A 23,597-nucleotide genomic window follows, 5' to 3' on the forward strand; every position below is an offset into this window, starting at 1 on the left:
CCTCCATTTTTGTCCGCCTGCATTTTTTATTTCCTTCACAGGCTAATTGTACACTATTTTAAAGTCCATTTCTTTTTGTACAGCAAAATAACTGTTTGGACATGTATACATATATTGAATTTAACTTATACTCTAACATATTTAACATGTATTGGTCAACCTGCCATCTTGGGGAAGGGATGGGGGGAAGAAGGGGAAAAGTTGGAACAAAAGGTTTTGCAATTGTCAACACTGAAAAATTACCTATGTATCTTGTAATAATAAAAAATCTTGTAAATAAAGTTATAATAAAAAAAAAAGGTTAAAAAAAAGATACCATCAGAAAAGAAATACTGAATTCTAATCAAATCTGAGTTGAACCTGAGTTCAAATCTGGCCTCAGACACTTAACACTTCTTAGGTGTGTGACTCTGGGCAAGTCACTTAACCCCAATTGTCTGAGCAAAAACTAAACAAACAAATAAATAGATAGATGGATAAATAAATAAATGAAAATTTTAGAAGTGTCTACTGAGTGACCTACCCTTTTATCCAATAGGCTGGGTAGTTATGCAGAAATATTTTCACCTCCTTCATGGTGTAAAGTGGGACACTTCCCAATAATTCAACAGACAATAGACTAGTAGATACTATACTGACAGCAATTTGAATGGGGCTTTTCAATATCACTCAGAATCTGTCTCCAGCTGGTCTTCCTCACTCATAATGTAAGGAATGCCTGAAAACAGAGGCAACTTCAAGACAGTCTGGAGAGCTAAAAGTTAGTTATAATCTAACAGGAGCTTGCCACACCCTTACAGTCATCTTCTACCACACTCTTACAGTCATCTTCTATACCTACCTATGCTTCCGTCGTCTTCTGTACATTTCTTTGTTAAAGCTGAGATGGTTGATGTAGTAGGGTGTATATTCTAACTCCCACTTATAAGTAAGTTAGTCTAATTTACTTAAATGCTATTGAGATTTTCCTCAAGCGTTGCTGGCAGAAACTGTTGACATCACTTCCTGCTACAAGAGTTCCAAGAGCTCTTAGCTGCTTAGCTGTTGAATCACAATGAACAACTAAGGCAGGGAAGCTTTGCAAAGCTGAATTAACTTGGCATGTGACCTCAATGACCATCCTTGTTGAATACCCTCCTGTCAGGCTAAGCAAATCTCCTTTTGTTAACTGACTGATTTGCAGGTGTCTCATTTTGTCCAAATATTGAACCTAAGCCACCAGAAGACTTGAATCAAACTATAAGCAGAATAAATTAGAAATAATACATACTTGAACCAAGAGAGATTAGAGAAGACTTACCCTAGAAAGTGGGATTTTAGCTAGGATTTGAAAGAAACCAAGGAAGTCAGGGAAAACACAAGGCAGAGAGATTCCATGCATTATGGACAGCCAGTAAAAATGCCTGGAGTCCAAAGATGGAGTGTCTTGTTTAAGACCCAGCAAAGAAACATGTCACTGGATCAAAAAGTACTTGGCGTGGGGGGTGGCACAGGAGAAGTAAGAAAACTGGAAAGCAAATTGAGAAGTTATGAAAGACACTGAACACTATCAGAAGATTTTATGTTTGTTTCTGGAAGTTATAGGAACCACTGGCGTTTACTTAATAGGAAGCTGACAAGGTAAGACCTGCACTTTAGGAAAAAGCTTTGACAACTAAGTGGAGAAGATATTAATCAGGGACACACTTGAAGCAAGCAGATCAGTCTATGGATAAAGTACTGGGTCTGGAGTAAGGAAATCTGAGTTCAAATCTGGCCTTAGACATTTACCAGCTGTGTGGCAGACTGGAAATGTCAATCTGCTGGAAAAGTCAAGATAGAATGGAATTCTATCTGAATGTAAAAAGGTCAGTCTTAGCAAGAAGCAGGTCCATTTCTTCATGTGAAACAAAGCTGAAGGAAGTGAAGATAGTACACAGCACCTAAGTGATGAGCAAGCAAAAAGCAGCAGCTAAAAAAACAAAAAACAAAACAAAAAAAAAAACCCTGTTAATTTTAGGCTCCTAGAAGGAGGAGAAAGGAATAAACATTTATATAGTACCTAGTATGCTTTATATATTAAGCTAAACACTTTTTATAAAGATTACCTATCTCATTTGATCCTCACAAGAGCCTTGCTTTTAGATAAGTTTTATTATTATCCCCATTTTGCAGATGAAGAAACGGAGTTAAACAGGTTAATGACTTGCCCAGAGTTGTTTTATTGTTGTTCAGTCATGCCTCTCTGTGACCCAGTTTGGCAAAGATATTGCCAAGTGGTTTGCCATTTAGTTCTCTAGCTCATTTTACAGATGAGGAAACTGAAGTAAACTGGGTTCAGTGACTCGCCCCAGGGTCACAAAGCTTGTAAGTCTGAGTCCAAAATTGAACTCAGGAAGAAGAGTTTTCCTGGCTCTAGGCTTAGCATTCTGTCCATTGTGGCATTTAGCTGTGCTCAGGGTTATACAGATAGAAATTAAGGCCGGTTTGAACTCTCAACTTTAAGGGTAATGTTTTATCCACTGCACTACCTTGCTACCTTCTGGAATCATCATTTATGCCTATTTCAATCACCAAAAGTAAGGATTTGGCAGCTCTTCTAAGAAGTCTTGAGAAGATTTCCATTAAATCTTGGAAATACCTCAGGAATACAACAGACCTCCCTTTTGGTCAACAGCTCAACTAATAGCTGTTTCTGTATTTTTGGGCACAGAATCACTTCTATTATATTCTTCTACCTTTGTTCCTGGATTATATATGCTTCTTTGGAGGAAATACAGCTTCTCCTTATTCAACCACCCTCCTCTTACAAAAAAGTTTCAAAACTAGTTATAAGCTCTAATTACAAAGCTATCTTTTTCATTTTTCCAGAGCTTGGAACAATAACTGTCACATAATAAATTCTAAAAAATGTTCTTTATCAATCAATCTAATCTTTCTACTCTGTGTAACATTTTCCTTTAACATTCCAACAAGAGTTAAGTTACTGTGCCTTTACTTCATGTTCTTTTTTTTTCCTTTCCACTATTCTATTTTCTATTTCCTTCAGAAACATTTAATTCTCCCTAATAAACTGGAATGTATAAAGGCATTTTTCAAGCCCCTTCACTTTTCTCCTCCAGCAAGAAGATCATACTGCACTTGAAACAAAAATAGCTTACCTTGGTTAAGTCATCATACAAGTAAGTTATGGATCAATTTCTCTTACCCTTCACAAAGACCAGGATTTCTAGGTTTGTTTCTAAAGTATTGGGCAATCCATTAACAATTTTACTTCGCTTCCTTTTCAAAAAGATAAAAAAAAAAAAACGCCAAGGTCACACTAACTCCTTTTATTATACCAATTTACTCAATCTGTTCTATCAATTTATTTTATCCTTTAATAGTTTCATTTTTAAAAAGTGTCCAGTGTTCTACTTAATGATCATGAGTCTAGCTTCAGGAGCTACTCTTGAAATTTTACTCATCTTCCTTAATCTCTTCATGTCCCCCTCAACAGACTTTGATATCCTGTTCACTTTCCAAAACAAAAGTAAACAATTAACCAATATATGGGCTTGAACATTATTCTCCTTCAAATTTTCTACAATTTTCTTCTCCAAATTTAACTTATTTCACTGCTGAAAATTACTTCAAGTTCCCTACATGGTCTTCTTTTCCATATTCAACTTAAGTCTTTTTGTCTTTGCTCAACTCTTACCCTTTCCCCATTAAAGCCGAAAATGGAAAATGAAATTTTGAATTTAAACATCTTCAATAAACATTTAAATATAAATAATTATATCCAAACCCCAATAAAATACCCTTGATTGTCCCTTTTTTAGTTTTCAAAAGTATAAAATAGGTTGTTACTGGTAGGAAAAGCTTAATTTTCCCTTCAGAAAAATGAAGCCATAGTGTTCCTCAATGGATCTCCTATTTTCACTTTTTATCTGCAGACAATCAGAATAAGGAACATGAAAATGGCAAAACTATAAAAAATAAAACATAACTTCCAAATGCACTTTCTTGGGCAAGTCATTAAACTATAACATTTAAGTCTTCTTAAGTATACAATATTCATATGACTACTACATGTACACCTGTAATTAATATTAGGCATCATTTAGTCCAATACCACATTTTTTATCTATAGTGGTCATATGAATTATCAAGGATGATATTAAGTTTGGGAGTCAGAATTTGAATCCAGATCAACTCCAAAAAACTGCTATTTCCATATAAGACATAGACTATCTACTTTATGAATGATTTAAAGCACTGGAGGGGAAGAGGAGTATGTGTGTGTGTGTGGAGAAAGAACACTTTACTTTCAATATAATTTTTTTATTTTTCTTACCTGCAAAAGTTTTTTTTTTTTTAAAAGAGGTCTATGCAGCTACAAAACATGCCATGTGGTACATAAGTAAACAACATAACGATATTTTAAAGTCAAACTTATTAAACTTGTAGCATCTGTTTTCTATCGCAAAAATTTGTGGAGAAAATTATCTAGTTATCTAGTCCAATCCTCTCACTTAAAGGAAAGGAAATGTAGCCCAGAAAGGTTAAATAAACATGACAGACCACATTAGCTGTTTTTAAAAACTTTTTAGGAAACTATTAGATATAAAGGAAATACACTCAAAACGAAAGCTGCTGTAACAGATTCTATAACACTTATTCCATGATTTAAAATTCAAAGTTTAGATTAACATGTCAAAAAAGAAACTGTAGAAAATCAGCATGCTCACCATATATTTTATCTTATTTCTGATCATTCTCTCTTACCTAGCCCATACAGCTACCTATACAGAGAAGAGATTGGCTGCATAGCTATCACATAACTAAAACTGAGGTTCCTGCCAGACTGAATGATCTATAAAAACATTTTTGAAGTTCTTGCTTCATGCTTTACTCCTTCCAGGAATTTTAGCTGAATTTGTGCTCAAGCTGTTTTCCTCTAAGACACTATTTATAGATGTTTTGAAATTACTTCCTTCTTAGTTTGAGTCTTGATCATACCTGCCATCAAAAAGTTCATTATGCTGGCATTCTTTCTGTACCCATTTTTCCAGCTTATAACTTCTGGAGATGTTATGGTCAGCTTCTTTAGTACTTCTAGAGCAAGATGTGAGCTGCTTCTGTTGCTATTCTCTTAGGATATTGAATGCTATTTTATTCTAGGATCTCAGGGAGAGGCTGCAAATCTCCAACATGGGAGAAATAATTATTTCTTTCTTGCATTAATAATTAATTATTGAATCTGAATGAAGATTTTTTCCTTTTTCTGCTTCTTCATCCAGAAGTCAACCACTATGAGAAATCTTTCTCCAACATTTATCCAAATTAAAATCTAATCAGAGAGTAAATAAATTCTAAGTTTGAGTTAATAGGCTGTTAACTCACAAAGGTTTGGGAAAATATTGATTCTCCCTTTTGTCAGACAGGTAACATTAATATGATAAATCTCTTTGACCAAGATTTGGGTGATCCAGTTACATAGCCCAAGATGCTAATTGTAATATACCCTACCCTCTCATTATAATATTCATTTTCTTATCACAAAAACAAAAAGACTGTAAGTTGGTGTTTCAACTAGATCAAGGTTAGGTCAGTCAAGGGAGTTTTGTAAGATGTAAGGAGGCAGCAAGCAGAGAGAACTCTTTGAGCAAAGTCCTAGTCAGAGACTTTGGAAGCACTGAAAAATACCTGTAAACACCAGCACTCAGACAATAGCTTAGGCGCATGACCCCTGAGGTCTCACACACTCTAAACTGAGACTTTAGGGGTAGGCAAGTGGCTCAATGGATTGAGTGCAAAGCCTAGAAATCTGAAGATCAGAGAGAAAATCTGGCTTTAAGCACTAAATAGTTGTATGGCCCAGAAGGCAAGTCACTTAAACACTATCTATCTATTTCCATTTCCTCATCTAGAACATGGAGATGATAAATAACAGCATCTATCTGTGAAGGCTGGGTCTTAAAAATAAAATGATAATGTTTGGAAAGCATTTTGTAAACCATGAAGTGCTACATAACTGAGTTTATTGTTATTATTATAAGCTGGTTTTGTCCCTGAACATCTAGGAAACTGAATCCCAAAGAATGGGAGGAACGGGGATAAAGATGGGAAGACCAAATCTGAAGGTGAAAGTTGGGTCAAGGATGGAAGGATTGAACCTAGAAGTAAAAGTCAGCCCAGGAATTCAGGGGAGCAAACAAAGCTGATCAATTCACACAAAAGCCTAAGAAAGGGCAAGATCAAATTTAAAAAGTAAAGGTGAAAAGACTAATTAGTATAAAATAATTACTGTATATTTAAAGCAAGTAACTCCATAGTGTTTAGTGCCTGTCACAGAGTAGGTGTTTACTAAATGTTTATTGGCTGACAATTCTAAGCAGAAACGCAAAGAAAAATATATTTTCCACAAGGACCTTATGAATATCTAAAAGAAATAAAACCACAAATAGAAAATGAAATAAAAGCTCTGAAAGAAATGGAAGGATAAATAGCTTAAAAGAGAAAGTGGTAATCCCTACCCAAAAAATATTCTCTGAAAACTAAAATAGACCCAACAGAGCTCAAAATTATTGCATGACATAAAAATGAAATATAACAAATTCAAGGTTTTGAAAAAAGCAATAAAAAAGTAAGATATCTGATACTGAAAACAAATAATCTGGAAAACAGCAAAAATAAGAATTAAATAGAAAAACTGTCCTGCTGCTTTAGAACCAAAAACCAAAGTGAGTCTAGAATCCACAAATCACTTCTAAATGATATAAGAAAAGGAAAAATCCCTGCAAAAATCCAAGAAGATTTGTGATATCTAGCAAAAATCATTTCTAAGAACCAGGAAACAAAGTAAGGACAGCTACTCGCAGATCAGCCTGAATGTGGGAAATGAGTGTCTGAATCTGAAAATTATACCCAGACTATAGAATTCCAAACCTGCCTTCCCCTCCAGCAAAATTACCTGGAGGCATTATAGGCACTATAGGCAAGACTCAATAGCAGCAGGCCTGGCCTGTTAGTTTTTAAACACTAACTGGTAAAATATATTTATGAAGAGCTTAAACACTAAATTTAACCTGTACATTAGTACGCTTATTATTTAAAATATGAACTGATAAGTGTTGCCAAGTGACCAGATAAGATTCAGAAGACAGACTGGCCTATTCTTACAAGAGGCTGTGGCTCTGTTCACCAAGTGTAGTGGACATCATTGAGAAAAGGCTGATGCTGATGATGAGAGTTTGAGGAGCTCAATAAATGTTCCCAGAAATTAAAAAAAAAATAGTAAAAAGAAACTACTGCACACTACAAGACCAGGGAAAGGGGGGGAGGAAGGTAAAGGAGGGGAAGAGGAGAGAAGAAGAGATCAAAGTATTAAGGAAAAACTCTCATGCATTTAAATTAAAAAGTGATTTGCTGATAAAACAGATGAAAAGGAGAAAGAAAGGACAGGAGTGACTCCAGACATCCAACTACATAACAAAGCAATATTCACCAAAAATACCTGGCTCCATTTAGTTTTCAGAATATCATTTTTTCCAGTCTCCCTTTTCTATCAGATTGTTCCTCAATCTCCTTTGCAGGATGCTCATCTAAGCCATGCCTCTAAACTTAGATGTCTAAATTCAGGCTCTCTTCATTTTTCCCTCTATATGACAGATAGAGAGGATTTAATTCCCATCTCCATTAATGATTCTCAAATCTCCCTCTGCCCTAAGCGCTCAAATTTCACCCAACTCCATCTCTGTCAGAAATCTTGAACCAGATGTCTAGTCTTAAATACAACATGCCTGAAAACTGACCTCATTGCCTTTTGCCCTGAACCCTCTTCCCTTTCCTAAGTTTCAAATACCTATGCTAATTCTGCGGAAGGCAACACTATCCTCCAAATTCCTCAAACTCCAAATCTGGTGTCATTCTTCACTCCAATCCCTCATGTACAGCCTACAGCAAACTTCTTCCAGAGGTCTGCTGATAACACTGGCAACACAACATCTGACTCCCTCCCCACTCTAGGGGAAATCATCATTGCTTCACCCCAGGACTAGTACAAAAAGGCCTGTCTGCCTGCCTCAAGGTTCTCTAACTAGCCCTACTTCAATCCATCCTCTGTTCCAAAGCTTCTGCATTTGTGGGTCGTGAAATCATGATTTACTATCAGCAAATGTTTGATATGTGTATCTATTGCATATATCTATAACTGGGATCAATTAAAAAATTCTTGGATGGAAAGAGGTTACAAATGAAAAAAGTTTAAGAAGTCCTGTTCTATTCAGCCACCAAAATGATTTTCCTAAAGATTAGGTTCAACTATGTGTTCAACTTTCTCAAAAAACTCCAGTGACTCTAGATCACCTCTAGAATCAAATACAAAGCCTTCTGTCCTCTTTTAGGATGGTAAATTCTTCCATAACTTTGTCATCTCCCACCTCTCTAGTCTTTTTACACCTTTCTCTTTGCCATGTGCTTTTCAATACAGTGATCCTGGCTTCCTGGGCTTTCTATGAACAATACACTTGGCTTTCTTGGCTCAAGGAATTTTCTTTGGTTATTCCACGACTGGTATGTTCTCCCTTTTCATCTCTGCTTTCTGGCTTCCCTAGATTGTTAAAGTCCCAACTAGAATCTTACTTTCTAGAAGAATCCTGTTACTACCTTTTCTGTTATTCAACCATCTCAATCATGTTCAACTCTCTGTAACCCTATGTGGGATATTATTGGCAAAGATACTGGAGTGCTTTGCCATTTTTTTCTCCACCTCATTTTAAAGAGGAGAAACTGAAACAAACATGGTTATGTAACTTGCCCAGAGCCACACATCAAAGGAAGTATCTAAGGCTGAATATGAACTCAAAAAGATGTTTGGGTGGGAAATAAATTCTTTGACTTGCCTAAGGTGTGGGGGGAAGGGTGATTTGGAATCAGACGACAAGATCAAATCCGAAGCCCCTCATTAGAATGAGTCAATGAAATATTCATTCTCTGGAGATCAAAACATAGTACTTTTTCACCTTTTTTGTTGTTTGCTTGCTTTTTTTACTCATTTTTTTTTCCCTTTTTGATCTCATTTTTCTTGTGCAGCATGATAAATGTAGAAATATATTTAGAAGAATTGCACATGTTTAACCTATATTGGATTACTTGTTGTCTAAGGGAAGGGGGAGAGAGAAAAATCTGGAACACAAGGTTTTGCAAAGGTGAATGCTGAAAACTCTTTGCATCTATTTTGAAGAATAAAAAGCTAGTACTATTTTTTAAAAATAAAATGAAGGATGAACAAAAAATAAACAGTTATTAAACTCCTGTATAGGCCATTCAGTTGTGTTAAGTGCTTGAAATTAAAATAAAAAAAGAAAAGAAATATTCATTCTCATGAGAAAGAATGTTTATTAAACAGTCAACCCTTAGGAACACCAATTCTTTCAAGCACATAAAAATCTTTGAGTGGGTTCCATAAAAGGTCATTAGCATTAGTCAATCAATGTTCCCAGAAATTGAAATAGTAAAAAAGAAAATTACTGCACAATACAAGGAAGGGGGGGAGGGGAATTAGTCTCTAATCCCATTTATTAATAATGTACTAGCATTAATAATAAAATGATCGATTATTTAGAAATTATTTCTTGAACCTTTTAAAATTTCAAACTTAGATACAAAATAGAAAAAGAAAAAACACCCATGTACACAGCAAAACATGACGATTTAGAGTATGTAACAAATTTCCATTTCAAGAAAGAGAATATAATAGAACACATGGCATTCAAAAGTGTCCATCTTTTCTTTGCTCCCTTTCTCCCTCTGCCCCCTTCCCAAGGCAGTTGCAATTAAGCACAGATAAACACACAGATACACATGTATGTATGTACACATGTATATATACACACATACCTAATATATACAATAAAATGCATCCTTGTTAAGACTATAATGTGCTTGTTTTTCTTCTATTTCTCTGAAGGTGGATAAAATTTTCTTTCAGAAGTCCAAGACTGTGTTTTACTAAATGCATCAGCTCATTTCCTACACCACAGCAATACTCTATCCTTATGCTGTCTAGTTATTTTTAAAAGTCTAAAATAAATTTAATATAACTGACATAGTATATTTTCCTCTCTTTTTTTTTTATTAAATTTACTTTAGTTTTATTATCATGATTATTACCCTTGCTTTTTTACACAACAAATTCTACTCCTGATCTTCATTTTATATTTTGGGATATCTTTTACTTCCTATCCCTCCTGACTCCTCAGCTTTACTTCTACTTGCTACCTTGACTACATTACTTAATCTACACTTTCTAAAAAAGGATCTTTCTCTTATCCTATCCCTCCATTCTTTCTCCTTACCCTTTTATTTCTTTCTAAATTTAGAAGACTTTTTTAGAAGAAGAATGTATCATTCTTGATACATATGTATTGTTCCTTCTTTAGCCCATTCCCAATAAAAGTAGCCAGAACTACTAGCCCTCCTCCCACATCTAAATTTTTATCACTTCTTCCTCTTCCACCTCATTTGTATAAGGTAGTAATTACTCTTTTTATCTTGTCCTACACGGTTTTTTTCATAGAATCACATTATACTCAGCTCTACCTCAATCTTTGTTTCAAAGTATCAAATCAAAAATGACAGACTTAAATATATGGTTTATATTTCCACGTATAAAAAGTAAACAATTTATCCTTATTGAGTCCCTTATAATTAATCTCTTATGTTTGTTTTATACTTCTCTCTGATTTTGCACAACAAATTTTCAATTAACTTCAGGTCTTTTTACCACAAAATCCTGAAAGTATAGCAATTCATTGAATATGCATCTTTTTTTTTTTTTTCATTCAAGATTATGCTTAACTTTGCTGGGCATATATTTGGCCAACCCTAGTTCTTTTGCTTTTTGATACATAGTGGTACCTTGGCACATTGCTTCAAAACTTGTCAGATTTGGTATTTGACACATTTTGATGGGAAAAAAATGCTTCAGCATTTTACATTTGCCCAGTACTCATTGCACTTTTTGTCTTGGATGAGCAGTAGGCATGTAAGGTTGGCCAGGGATACTGCCCAGGCTCCCACTACTGTTGCTATTGCCCTCAACTGTGAGCATTTCTTCCCCACCAAAGGCTGTGATATGCATGATTGTCAGGTTGAAGCCCACAATGTTAAGGTTATGCACACAGGGGCAAGAGGGGGTACAGTCACAGGAGTAGTTCCTTCAGTATAGTCTCCCAGCTCCTAAAATAATAATTCTAAGAATAGCATGGAGAAGCCAGAGTAGGAGGAGGAAGAATAACAGCAGGAGCAGTGGCAGTTGCACAAGCAAAAGCTTCAGGAGCCCAGAGGGGTCAGGTGAATAAGGAATGTGACCATAGCTTCCACCTCCATATCCAGCCCTTCCCCTCCCTCAAGAAGCTTGAACAGAATGGGGTGAGAGAAGGAGTATAAAGGTCCTGGTTTACCTAGAGTTGAGTAAAGAAGGGAAGGGCCTGGGTAGAGAGGAATGATTAGGAAACCAGAGATTACTCCTTATGGGAAAAAATCATTCTGTACTCATTTTTGTCATTCACTGTGCCCTCTGAAACCAAGGAACAAGTCAAGGTACATTATATTGTGCTCCAAGACCTATGTTGTTAGTAGCTGCTCTTAGGTCTTTTTTCTTATGAAATGTTTCTTATTTTTTTCATTCTTTAATTTTATTTCATGGTCTTTTATAACTTCTCTGGCTTTCCCTTGCCCAATTCTAATGTTCAAGGAGTCATTTTCTCCCTTAAGGTTCAAGATTTTCTTTTTCAAAGATTTTTTTTTTCCATAATCTTGGTTTTTCTCAGATTGTTCTTATTTTTCTTTTCATTTTTCCTCAATATCTCTCATTTAATTGTTAAAATCTTTTTTGAGTTTTTCTATAAATTATGACTATTTGACATTATTCTTTGGGGTAGGAGAGGCCTGTTTTACTTCAGTATCCTCCTCTGAAGATGAGCCATGGTTTTCTCTCTTTCCATAGTAACTTTTCATGTTTAGATTCTTTCTCCTTTGCCTGTTGGGTTTTCTTTCTTTTTTTTTTTTTAATTTATAACAATTTATTATTGTAATTACATACAATGTGGAGAATGGTGTGTAGGGTCTCAGGTACTCCTTCAGTTCCCCCTGACCTGGAACTGAAACCAAGGACTCTGCCTTCCTACCCCATTCTCAAACTTTTTAAAGTCACAATTGCATTAAATTTTTTTTTGTCATTTAGTTTAGTTTTATTTTTTTTCTTTATTATATGAATTATTTATTGAATAAATACATGTAATGTCATGTAAATTACTTAAGCAAAAAAGATATCCTATGATAAAAAAATCTCTCTTCAATGATTTCTAATTTTATAGATTCTTGCAACTCTGAAATAGAAGGAATTATAACAAAAAGAACAACTTTATTTAGTCCATATTACAAGTGCTACCCACACAACAATTGCATTAAATTTAAGTTTTGTACAAAAAAAAAGCCCCCAAAAGACAGTGTAGTCAAATTTCTAAGGAAAACAGGAAATTGAAAAGAAAATTTTGTAAACAATTTCTCAGATTAAGATCTCACAATCTCAATACAGAACTCTGACAAATTTATAATATAAGTCATTCCCCAATTGATAAATGGTCAAAGAATATGAAGAGAGTTTTTAATGAAGAATTTAAAACTATATACAGTTATCGCTTCAACATTGGAACTTTCCTCATCACAGTTTTGATATTATAAGTCAGTATAAAAAAATTTTTTTTAGAGTTTTGCAGAGGCGACAGACAACATGGGAAGGCAAGTAGAGAACACAAAGCCTATGACCAAATATTTAAGCTAAATTTCAGACTTCTTCTCCGATACCAAGAAAGGGCCAAAAAATGTTATAGGGATTTTCAAAATTGTGGGAGTAGCATACCCCAATCCCATAATATGGAAGGGATCACTCTATAGTTATATGAAAAAATATTCTAAATCATTAATGATTAGAGAAATGCAAATTAAAACAAAGATATCTCACTCTTATAAGATTGATTAAAGTCAAAGAAGGGAAAAATGACTAGTGTTGGGGAGATATGGGGGGAAAAGGATATTAATACACTATTTTTGAAGTTGTAAACTGATTCAACCATTCTGGAGCGCAATCTTGCATTGCTCTCACTGCTCTTAAAAAGTTATATCAACTGTATACTGTATATATCAAGCAATCCTACTAACAAATCTGTTTCTCAAGATGATAAGAATAAAAGGAAAACTATACATGTTCTAAAATATTTATAGCAGCTTTCTTGGTGATGACAAAGAACTGAAAGTTGAGGGGATGCTCATCAATTGGAGAATGGCTGAATGAGTTGTGGTATATAATTTTAATAAAATACTATTGTGCTGTAAGAAATGATGAGCAGCAAATATATAAGAATACAAGTCACTCTCCAATTGATAAATGGTCAAAGATATGAACAGACAATTTTCAGATAAAGAAATTAAAGCCATTTCTAATCATATGAAAAAATGCTCTAAATCACTACTGACTAGAAAATGTAAATTAAGAAAATTCTGAGGGACCACTACACACCTCTCAGATTGGCTAAAATGACAGAAAAAGATAATGATAAATATTGGAGGGTATACAGGGGGCACTAATGCATTGTCAGTGGAGTTGTGAACTGATCCAACCATTCTGGAGAGCAATTTGGAACTATACCCAAAGGGCTATCATACTGTGCATACACTTTGTTCCAGCAGTATCTTTACTGGATCTTTATCTCAAAGAGATCATAAAAGAGGGAAAAGAACCCCCATGTGCAAAAATGTTTGAGGCAGCTCTTTTTGTAGTAGTAAGGAACTGGCAACTAAGTGGATGCCTATCAGTTGGGAAATGGTTGAATAAGTTATAGTGTAGGAATGTAATGAAATATTATTGTTGTATTAGAAACTATCAGCAGGATGATTTCAGAGAGGCTTGGAGGCAGAGAGGCAGTTTGCAGGAACTGATGACTAGTGAAGTGAGTAGAACCAAGAAAACATTGTACACAACAAGATTATGTGATGATCAATTTTGATGGATGTGGCTCTTTTCAACAATGATGTGATTAGGGCCAATTCCAATAGACTTGTGATAGAGAGAGCCATCTGCATCCAAAAAGACAACTATGGGAACTGAATATGGAACACCACATAATATTTTCACCTTTTTTGTTGTTCTTTGCTTGCTTTTTTTTTTCTTTCTCACTTTTTTCCCTTTCTGATCTGATTTTTCTAAAAAGCTATTACTAAAAAGGAACTTAAAACTACTATCAAAAAAAAAAAAGAAAAAAAAAACTTGAGTTTCAAATTATGTTCCCAATTCTTACCAAGAAGGCAAGCAATATGACATCAATTATACATGTTAAATCATATAAAACATTTTCATTATTAGCCACATTTTTAAAAAATCTAAAAAATATGCTTCAAAAAAAGAGAAAGAAATGATGAACAGCTAAATCACTATTGATTAGAGAAATACAAACTGAAACAACTCTGAGCTAACACCTCACAATTATCATACTGGATATGACAGAAAAGGAAAATAAAATGTTGCAGAAGACATGGCAATATGAACTATGCTCAAAGAGCAATCAAACTGTGGATACCCTTTGATCCACCAATACTATTACTAACTAAGTCAGTATCCCAAAGAGAACATAAAAAAGAAAAAGCGCTTAATGTTCAAAGAGTTTATAGTGGCTCTTTTTGTGATAGCAAAGATTTGAAAATCAAGGGAATGCCCATCAAATAGGGAATGGCTGAACAAGAGGCAGTATATGATGTAATGAAATACTACTGTGCCATAAGAAATGATGATGGTCTTAGAAAAATCTGCACTGACATAAACCAATGCTGAACAAAGTGAGCAGAACACAGAACACTGCATAAAATAACAGCAAACTCGTGTGATAATGAATTATGACAAAGTTAACTCTTCTCAACAATATGATGATCAAGACAACTCCAGAAGATTCATGACAGAAAATGTTATCCACAACCAGAGAAAGAAGTATGAAGTCTGAATGCAGATTAAAGCATACTAATTTCTCTTTTTTGCTGGGGGGAGGTTTTTTTTGATGATTTTTTTTTCTGTTTCTTCTTTCACATGACTAATATATCTAGAATGATTGCACATGTGTGACCTATATCAGATTGCTTGCCATTTTGGGAGGGAGTAAGAGGGAAAAAGAAAAATTTTGAATGTAAAATTTTATTTAAAAACAAACAAGGTTGAAAACTGTCTTTACATGTAAGTGGAAAAAATAAAACACCAATATATAAATAAGTAAATCAATCAATAAAGAGCAGGTTGATTTTTAGAAAAACATGGAAAGACTTGCTAAAACGATGAAAAGTAAAGTGAGTAGAACCAAGAGACTATTGTATATAACGGCAATACTGTTCGAAGAATAATTGTGAACAACCAAGTTATTCTGAGTACTATAAATACTTAAATCAACTATAAAAGACCTATAAAGAAAGATGCTATCTACTCTATAAAGAACTAAAAGATGGAAGTATATATGGTTTTACATATATTTATAAATCTGTGTCAAATGGTGGTCTTCTTTAGTGGGGTAAGAGGGAGGAAAATAGTGTGGAACTTAAAATGTAACCCAAAATAGGGAAATTACTTTAAGTTTTAAAAATATAAGCATTCAATAAAGCCAAAGACCAAACTTGTAGTGTAAGGACTTATTATTCAACATGAACTGCTAAACAAACTACAAAGAAGTCTGGTCACAATTAGATTTATACAATCTTCCAGTGTGTGTGTGTGTGTGTGTGTGTGTGTGTGTGTGTGTGTATTACTCTAGAAGTTCTAAGTGGTTGCATAATTTAGATATAAAAGGCCATATCACAAAATAAATTAGAAGTTTAGGGAAGAAAACATTATTAATATTTAAAGAGAATCAAAGCGTTATTGACCAGGTAATAGATGGAAATAAATGATTGTGGAAGATAAAATAGAAGTATTAAAAATATAATTGAATCTAAAAAGGGAAGAATTTGATAAGTGATGGTTGCATCTTAGACACAATTTAAAAGTTAAAATTTTTTTTTGATATAAATAGAATCTCATTCTAATGAATAATATTATGACATTCCTTCGTTATGAAATTATTTATACAACTAAGCCAGCAGCCCACACTAAAACTATCATATTAGGTTTCCAAAGTACATTTGCCAGTAAACTTAGTAATCAATTGAAGATGTTGTTTTAGCAAAATATGCCTGTATCATACAGACAGAATATTAGATAGAATTTATAAAAACTGCCATCTTTCCTTGATAGATAAAAGCATGTGAACAGGTGAGCTATAAAATAATGAGGCTCCCAGAATCCATAAAGTATATTACAGTACTAGAAGGCTGCCAGAGAGGAAAGACTGAATGTTACCTAACACAAATTTAAAAATATAATAAAATAAAAATATTAAAAAATAAAAATAAAAACACTGAAAAACAAAAAAAGCTAACCTCTGAAATGTACGTGACCACTTGGTAATACTATTAATTCATATTTTAATTAAGAATATTAATGTAAAAATTAGATTTAATGGTTAAGTTCTATATAAGTGTATATAACTAGAGTTTAAAGAAAAATAAGAGAGCATTTATGTTACATTCATTTTTATTCTGCTTATTTATCATTCTGTTCCTTTGTTCACATTTTTCCATTGCCTTAAATTTCTTTCCTTTACTAGCTAAATTTCTATTCATCTCGAGACCAAATGTTACTTTTTCTATAAAGCCCATTCCCTTTAAACCTCATAAAGCTGTTTTTTTCCTTTGACTTAGTATAGTATTTGTATTAATTCTTTTGGTTAACTCTTTTTGTGTCTTGTATCCTATAGACAATAAGCTCTCTTTATCTGTATAAGCTTGTTTTGCATATATTTGTTTACATAATATCTCCCCCATCAGAGTCCTTTGTTTCTTTTTTTAAATCACCAACATTTCGCACAGTGCTTGGCACTTAACAAGCACTTTCAGTTATTTTTCAGTCAAGCCTGACTACTTGAGGTTTTGTTGGCAAAGATACTGGTTTGCCATTTCCTTCTCCAGCTCATTTTACAGATGATGAAATTGAGGCAAACAGGGTTAAGTGACTTGCCCAGGGTCACAAAGCTAGGAAGAATCTGAGACTGGATTTGAACTCAAGAAGAAGAATCTCCCTGACTCCAAGCTAACTGCCTCCAGTATGTACTTAATAAATATTAATATTGTATAAAGGTAAAGCTTTCACATTAGCTAGCGAGGCAAAAAATGCTGGGTTTGAGTTAGAGGACACAGGTTTAAATCCTTTTCTTGAAGACTTATTAACTGTGTGACCTTGAGCAAGTTCCTTAATACCTTAGGACTTTATTGAACTCTTTTGTAGAAGGTAGGATGGACCAGAGAGGCTCTTGATACCCCATGTACCTGCCTTGAGTCCTACAAAGAGGAAGCATGGTAAAGGAATGAATGTTATTACATTATTACATTGAGGAAGTATTACAATATATTTATTGTACTTGGAAAGAAAACTGTTCTTTTCCCATTTAAAAAAAAATCATGTATCTTCTTGAACTTTATCAAATATATACACATATCTATAATATGCATACAGATCTACTTATGTCAATATATACAAGTCTACATATACACACAAGTAAAACATTACAGGAATATAGGCTGGACCTGTGGTTTCACTGACGTAGGAACTCCTCAGTAAACACAATAGGTCAACATCGTCTTAAAACTTTACCTAGAACATTAATTTAAGTGACTTGCCAGCTTGTGACTTGTCACACAGCTGGTATATATTTTGATTAAATGCAGGTAAAATATAACTATAAGTAACCTAAGATGAGGGAGAAATATTTTAGATAATCAAAATATCTGAAAACCTGTACTGGATCTGGAATTAAAGGACTGTTGGATGTTGGATAAGATGATATCAAATGTTCCTTTCAATTTTAAAATTTATGAACTTCAGTGGCTAAAACTAAAATTATTTGCAGAGGAAAACAAAAAAATCTACTTATTGAATTTTATGGAGCTTAGATATATCTGAAGTAAGATTAGAACGCTGATCTTTCTGGCTACTGAACTGGATCTCTATTCACTACACCTCACATATCAAATGATTAATCAATCAAATACACATTATATGCCAATCATTATGTCTGTCATAAAACATATACAGACATGTACTTTTTCTCTCCCTCCCTCCTTCTCCCTTTTCCCTCTCCTTCTCTCTGTCTCTGCAAAAATTTCAAGTGATTTGAGTGATGGAAAATAATTCACTCTGAATAAGTGTGTTTTCTAAATAACTAAAAGTTTGAATCCTTTGTCTGAAAACACTGATGACATGGGAGCAACTGAAGGTATATATCACTACTTGCTCCAAAATATATACATTTTCAGAGTATTAAAAATATGAAAAAATTTTGACTATGTTCTAAACAATTCTTTGGATGTTTTTTTCGGTTGTTTCATACCATAAATGAAGAGAGGATGATGAGACGTTCCTTTTCATCTTTGAGAATAATTATTTTTTTCATGAATAATTAAAGACCAACAGCTACTTTTTTGAAACTTTTAACAGAGATTATACAAAATATGTAGGTGTAGCTACTAAAATACCTTATATGTTGGAAAACATTCATGAATGTTTTAGTTTTACTAGTGCTATTGTCACTAGTACAAAATATAAAAATATGGTTGGAAAAGGAATATAAGTCCTTTTTGCATTAAAAAAAAATCACCACTCCAATAAAGACATTTTAGCAATCTATCTGAAATTTACATTCAGATACTGATCATCAAAATGAAACCTGGTAAAATGCAACTAGCAGGTGAAGATATTACATTAATAGACGTTATTCTTATTTTATTACCTATAATCAGGCTGTCTACTTATGGGATGATCATCCCTTGTCCATCGATAGCTGGATTCATCCTGTAATGTAAAAAAATACTTATTACACATTTGAATACTTAAATATACCACATTTAAATTATTGATTAGCATAAGTAGAATATGACACTAAAACTAAAACTATGCCTGAAACTATTTTAAGATAAGCCAAACATATCAAAAAATCTGTTGCTAGATTTGGAGTTAAAGAACCTGGTGGTTAGACTTATTAGGGAGAGATCTCCAAGGGTTCATTCAGCTTTAAATCTATGAACCTCAGGGGCTAAAACCAAAATTATCCTCAGAAGAAAACAAAAACCCACTTTTGGAATATTTATATACCTTAGATTTATAGGTAAAATATTTTAACAACTAAAAGAGAAACTTGGCTAAAAGGAGAGCATTATGAGCTACCCTTCTAACTTAAGAACCCAAACTGGCTTATTTTTTAAGAACTCAAAACAGCCTCACTAGCTGTGACCTTGAGCAAATCATTTAATCTGCTTGATTCAATTTCTTCAAGTACAAAATGAGAACAATAATAGCACCTACCTCCCAGAATTGTTGTTAAGGATCAAATGAGATAATATTTGTAAAGCATTTAGCAAATTTATCCTGGCACATATGATGATAGCTGTCATCATCATCATCATCATCATCATCACTACCACCACTACCACCACCACCACCACCATCACCATCACCATCACCATCACCATCACCATCACCATCACCATAAATATTCTCTGCTCAAGATAAATGTTTAGCACAAAAAACATTATTTTGTTTCAGGGCAATGCATAAATACATTTTCTCAAATAGTATTTCTAACTTTCTATGTGACCTTTCTTTAATGAGTGATTTTAGTCTTTTTCCTATACTGAACTTATCACTTTTTCCTTCTCAAGTGATCATTTCCTTTCTCCACTACAATTAAAACTAAGTAAAAACTGAAAACACCAATCACTTGTGTCAGCCAAATGAATGAATGATGTGGTACTAAAACTTAACATAGAAATCTAAAATATTCATTCTTACTTTGGAAATCCTGGAAAATGCCTAAAGAAAGCACAACAGCAATAAATAATAAAAATTGTGGTTTAACCAAGTAGGAAAGACAAAGAACTGGCATCAACTTAATTTTGTTTGCAGCTTTTATAAATTCCATTTCAACACAATGAAAGTAACCAGCACTAAAAGAAAATATTAACCTTACACCTTAGATCTGACATCTATGACTAAAAAATTGATACCCAATAGGACAAATGACTTTTTTACATTCTCCTGAAAGTAGTTTGGGGAGAAATATTCCTGCTAAAATAAAGATTACAATAAAACTAATTCAGTTACAGAGTGACATTTATTTACATTTTAAGCAACTTATAAAAAAGGGAAAATTTTTCTCATCCTAGGTCGAGACTTCCTGCCTAAAGTCTCCTATTATAATGCCCTGAAAGAAAAGTGATCTTTGTTTCCTCTCTTTCTCTCATAGCAGTTTGTGCTTAGGACCATATCTCCCATCATATTTATGTTTTCATGCCTAATTATCCCTTAACAGATTGTTAGATTTTTTTTGATATTCGTTTTTGTCTTTTTTGGGAGGAGGTGGTTGGAAAGATGGAGAAAGTTATCCCATAACCTGCATGTAGCAATCATGTTATAAGTATTAAATGATGAGCTCAACATGTAGACCTTTGGTAAATACTGAAGATCCTATTCCTAACATACAAATACACTAGCAAACTGACTTTTAGAGGTGATTCTAAAGGTTTGAGGAATGTGCTTTTAAAGTTAAATAGCTCACCAACAATATTATATGATCAATTCTGATGGACTTGACTCTTTCCAACAGTGAGAAGATGAATGATGCCAATTCCAATGATCTTGTGATAAAGAGAGCTATCTACACCCAGAGAGAAAACTATAGGAACTCAATATGAATTACAACATAATATTCTCACTCTTTTTGTTGTTGTTCATTTGCATTTCTTATTCATTTTCTTTCCTTTTTGATCTGATCTTTCTTGTGCATTCATATTCATTCCTTTTTGATCTGATCTTTCTTGTGCAGCAAGATAATTGTACAAATATGTTTACATATATTTGGAACTAACATTTTAACATGTATAACATATATTGGATTACTTGCCATTTAGGGGAGGGGATTAGAGGAAGGAGGGGAAAATTTGGAACACAAAGCTATGCAAGGATCAATGTTGAAAATTATCCACACATGTTTTGAAAATAAAAAGCTTTAGCAGTAATAAATTGAACCAGCTATACCCAGCGAAAGAATTCTGGGAGATGATTATGAACCATTACATAGAATTTCCAATCTCTATATTTTTGTCCGCCTGCATTTTTGATTTCCTTCATAGGCTAATAGCACACTATTTCAAAGTCCAACTTTTTATACAGCAAAATAACTGTTAGGACATGTATACTTATATTGTATTTAATTTATACTTTAACATATTTAACATATATTAGTCAACCTGCCATCTTGACAGGGTGAGGGGGGAAGGAAGGGAAAAACTGGAACAAAAGGTTTGGCAATTGTCAATGCTGTAAAATTATTATTAAAGATAACATGGACAATGAAATAATATTAATAGAAAACATATATGCATCAAACAGTACAGCATCCAAAATTCTAAAGAAATTAAATGAGGTATAAGAAAAAGACAGTAAAACTTTTCTAATAGGGAACTTCAATTTCCTGCTCTTAGAAGTAGATAAATTTAATTAAAACCCAAGAAAGAAGTTAAGGTAAAGAGAATTTTAGAGGGTTAGGCATGATAGACTTCTGGACACAAAACAGGCATAAAAATGAATATATCTTTTTCTCAGCAAAACAAGTCACAATCAACTGCAAAAAGGCAGAAATAATATATACATTCTTTTCAGATCATAATGTAATAAAAATTACACTTAAAAATCCATGGAGAGATTGAAAATTAATTGGAAGCTAAATAATTTAATTCTAAAGAATGAATTAGCCAAAGAACAAATGATAGAAACAGTAATTTCATTAATGTTAAGAATGAGATAACATACTAAAATTTATGAAATAAAATCAAAGGCATAGAGAACAATTTATATCTCTTCATACATATCAATAAAATAGGAAAAGAGATGAATAAATTAGATATAGAACTACAAAAACTTTTTTTAAAAATTAAAAATCTCCAATTAAACACCAAATTAGAAATCCTGAAAATCAAACAAGATTACTAAATTGAAAGTAAGAAAATCACTGAACTAATAAATAAAATTAGGAGCTGGTTTTATGAAAAAAAAAATTACAAAATAGATAATTTGATTGGAAAAAAAATGAAAGGGATGAATTCCCCCCAAATGAAAAGTAAATTAAAGCAATTATTAGAAGCTACTAAATTTAGACTGTATATTTAAGTCTGACAACCTAAATGAAATAGATATTTACAAAAATATATAGATTAACAGAAGAGAAAAATAGAATGCTCAAATAACCTCATCTTAGAAAAAAAGGAAGTGAACAAGCCATCAACAAATTCCCTAAGAAAAACTCTCTAGTATAAGAATTCACAAGTGAATTCTATCAAACATTTAAAGAACAAATAATTTCAATAAAATATAAATTATTTTGGAAAACAGGCAAAGGAGTCCTATCAAATTTCTTTTACAACAAAAATATGGTACTGATACCTATACTAATAAAAGGAGAATAAGAAAAAGAAAATGATAGATGCACTTCCCTAATGAACATTGAATTAAAGAAAATTTTAAGTAAAATATTATCAATGATATTACAGTAATATATTACAATGATCACCTACAGGGTAGGATTTATATCAGGAGTACAGGGAATCTATTAGGAAAACTATCAATATAATTGATCATGTCAATAACAAAACTAACAGAAACCATATAATTACATCAACAAATGTCAAAATGGCTTTACACAATACAATACTCATTCTTATTTAAAAACACTAGCAAGCATAGAAATAAGCGAAGCTTCCTTAAATGATAAATAGTAGGTATCTAAAACCATCAGATACCTAAACTATTATTTGTAATTGGGATAACCCTGAAGCCCTCCCAAGATCAAGGATGAAATAAGAATATTCTTTATCACCACTATTATACGATATTGTTGTAGAAATGCCAGCTATCGCAGTAAGAGATGAACAAGAAGTTGAAGGAATTAGAATGGGTAGTAAGAAAACTACCCCTCTTCACAGAGGATATGATGGTATACTTAGAAAATCCTAGATATACAACTAAAAAAATTAATTGAAATAATTAACAAGTTTAGCAAAATTGCAAGATATGAAATAAATTCAAATAAATCAAGAGCATTCCTATATATTACCCCAAAATAAGTCTAGTACTAAGAGACAGGAAGAGAAATTCCATTTACAATAATTATGGACAATATAAAATACTTAGGAGTCTCATCTGTCAAAACAAACCTGGAATTATAGTATTGTATACAGTTACAAAACGCTTTTGACATAAAGTCAGATCTAAATAACTTGAAGAAATTATATGAAATGATGCAAAGTAAAGAGAGCAGAAAACAGGACAAGACTATATACTATTAACAACAATACTGCACAATGATTAGCTGTGAATGACTTAGCTATGCTCAGCTACACGATGATCCAAGACAATTCTAAAAAACTGGTGATAAAAAATTCTATTCATC

At 33.0% G+C, this 23,597-nt stretch overlaps 1 protein-coding gene across 13 annotated transcripts in view; it reads right to left on the reverse strand.

Moving 5' to 3' along the window:
- The window catches only part of PPHLN1 (periphilin 1), a 188,791-nt gene that overhangs the window by 116,913 nt on the left and 48,281 nt on the right, over positions 1-23,597 (reverse strand). For 9 of the 13 annotated variants that reach the window (XR_002770414.2, XM_012550525.3, XM_012550528.3 and 6 more), the window contains 2 exons: positions 18,885-18,946; positions 17,356-17,436 (listed from right to left, as the gene is read on the reverse strand). Coding sequence is in view for 12 of the 13 variants with exons in the window: in XM_012550525.3 (XP_012405979.1) it covers positions 17,356-17,436; positions 18,885-18,946 (143 nt within the window). In the remaining variant the exon portion in view is untranslated. The remainder of the gene's footprint in view (positions 1-17,355; positions 17,437-18,884; positions 18,947-23,597) is intronic. The other 4 variants (XM_012550524.3, XM_012550526.3, XM_012550530.3 and 1 more) reach the window with 1 other exon arrangement.

The sequence above is a fragment of the Sarcophilus harrisii genome, chromosome 5 (assembly GCF_902635505.1).
Source record: "Sarcophilus harrisii chromosome 5, mSarHar1.11, whole genome shotgun sequence".
NCBI lineage: Eukaryota > Metazoa > Chordata > Mammalia > Dasyuromorphia > Dasyuridae > Sarcophilus > Sarcophilus harrisii.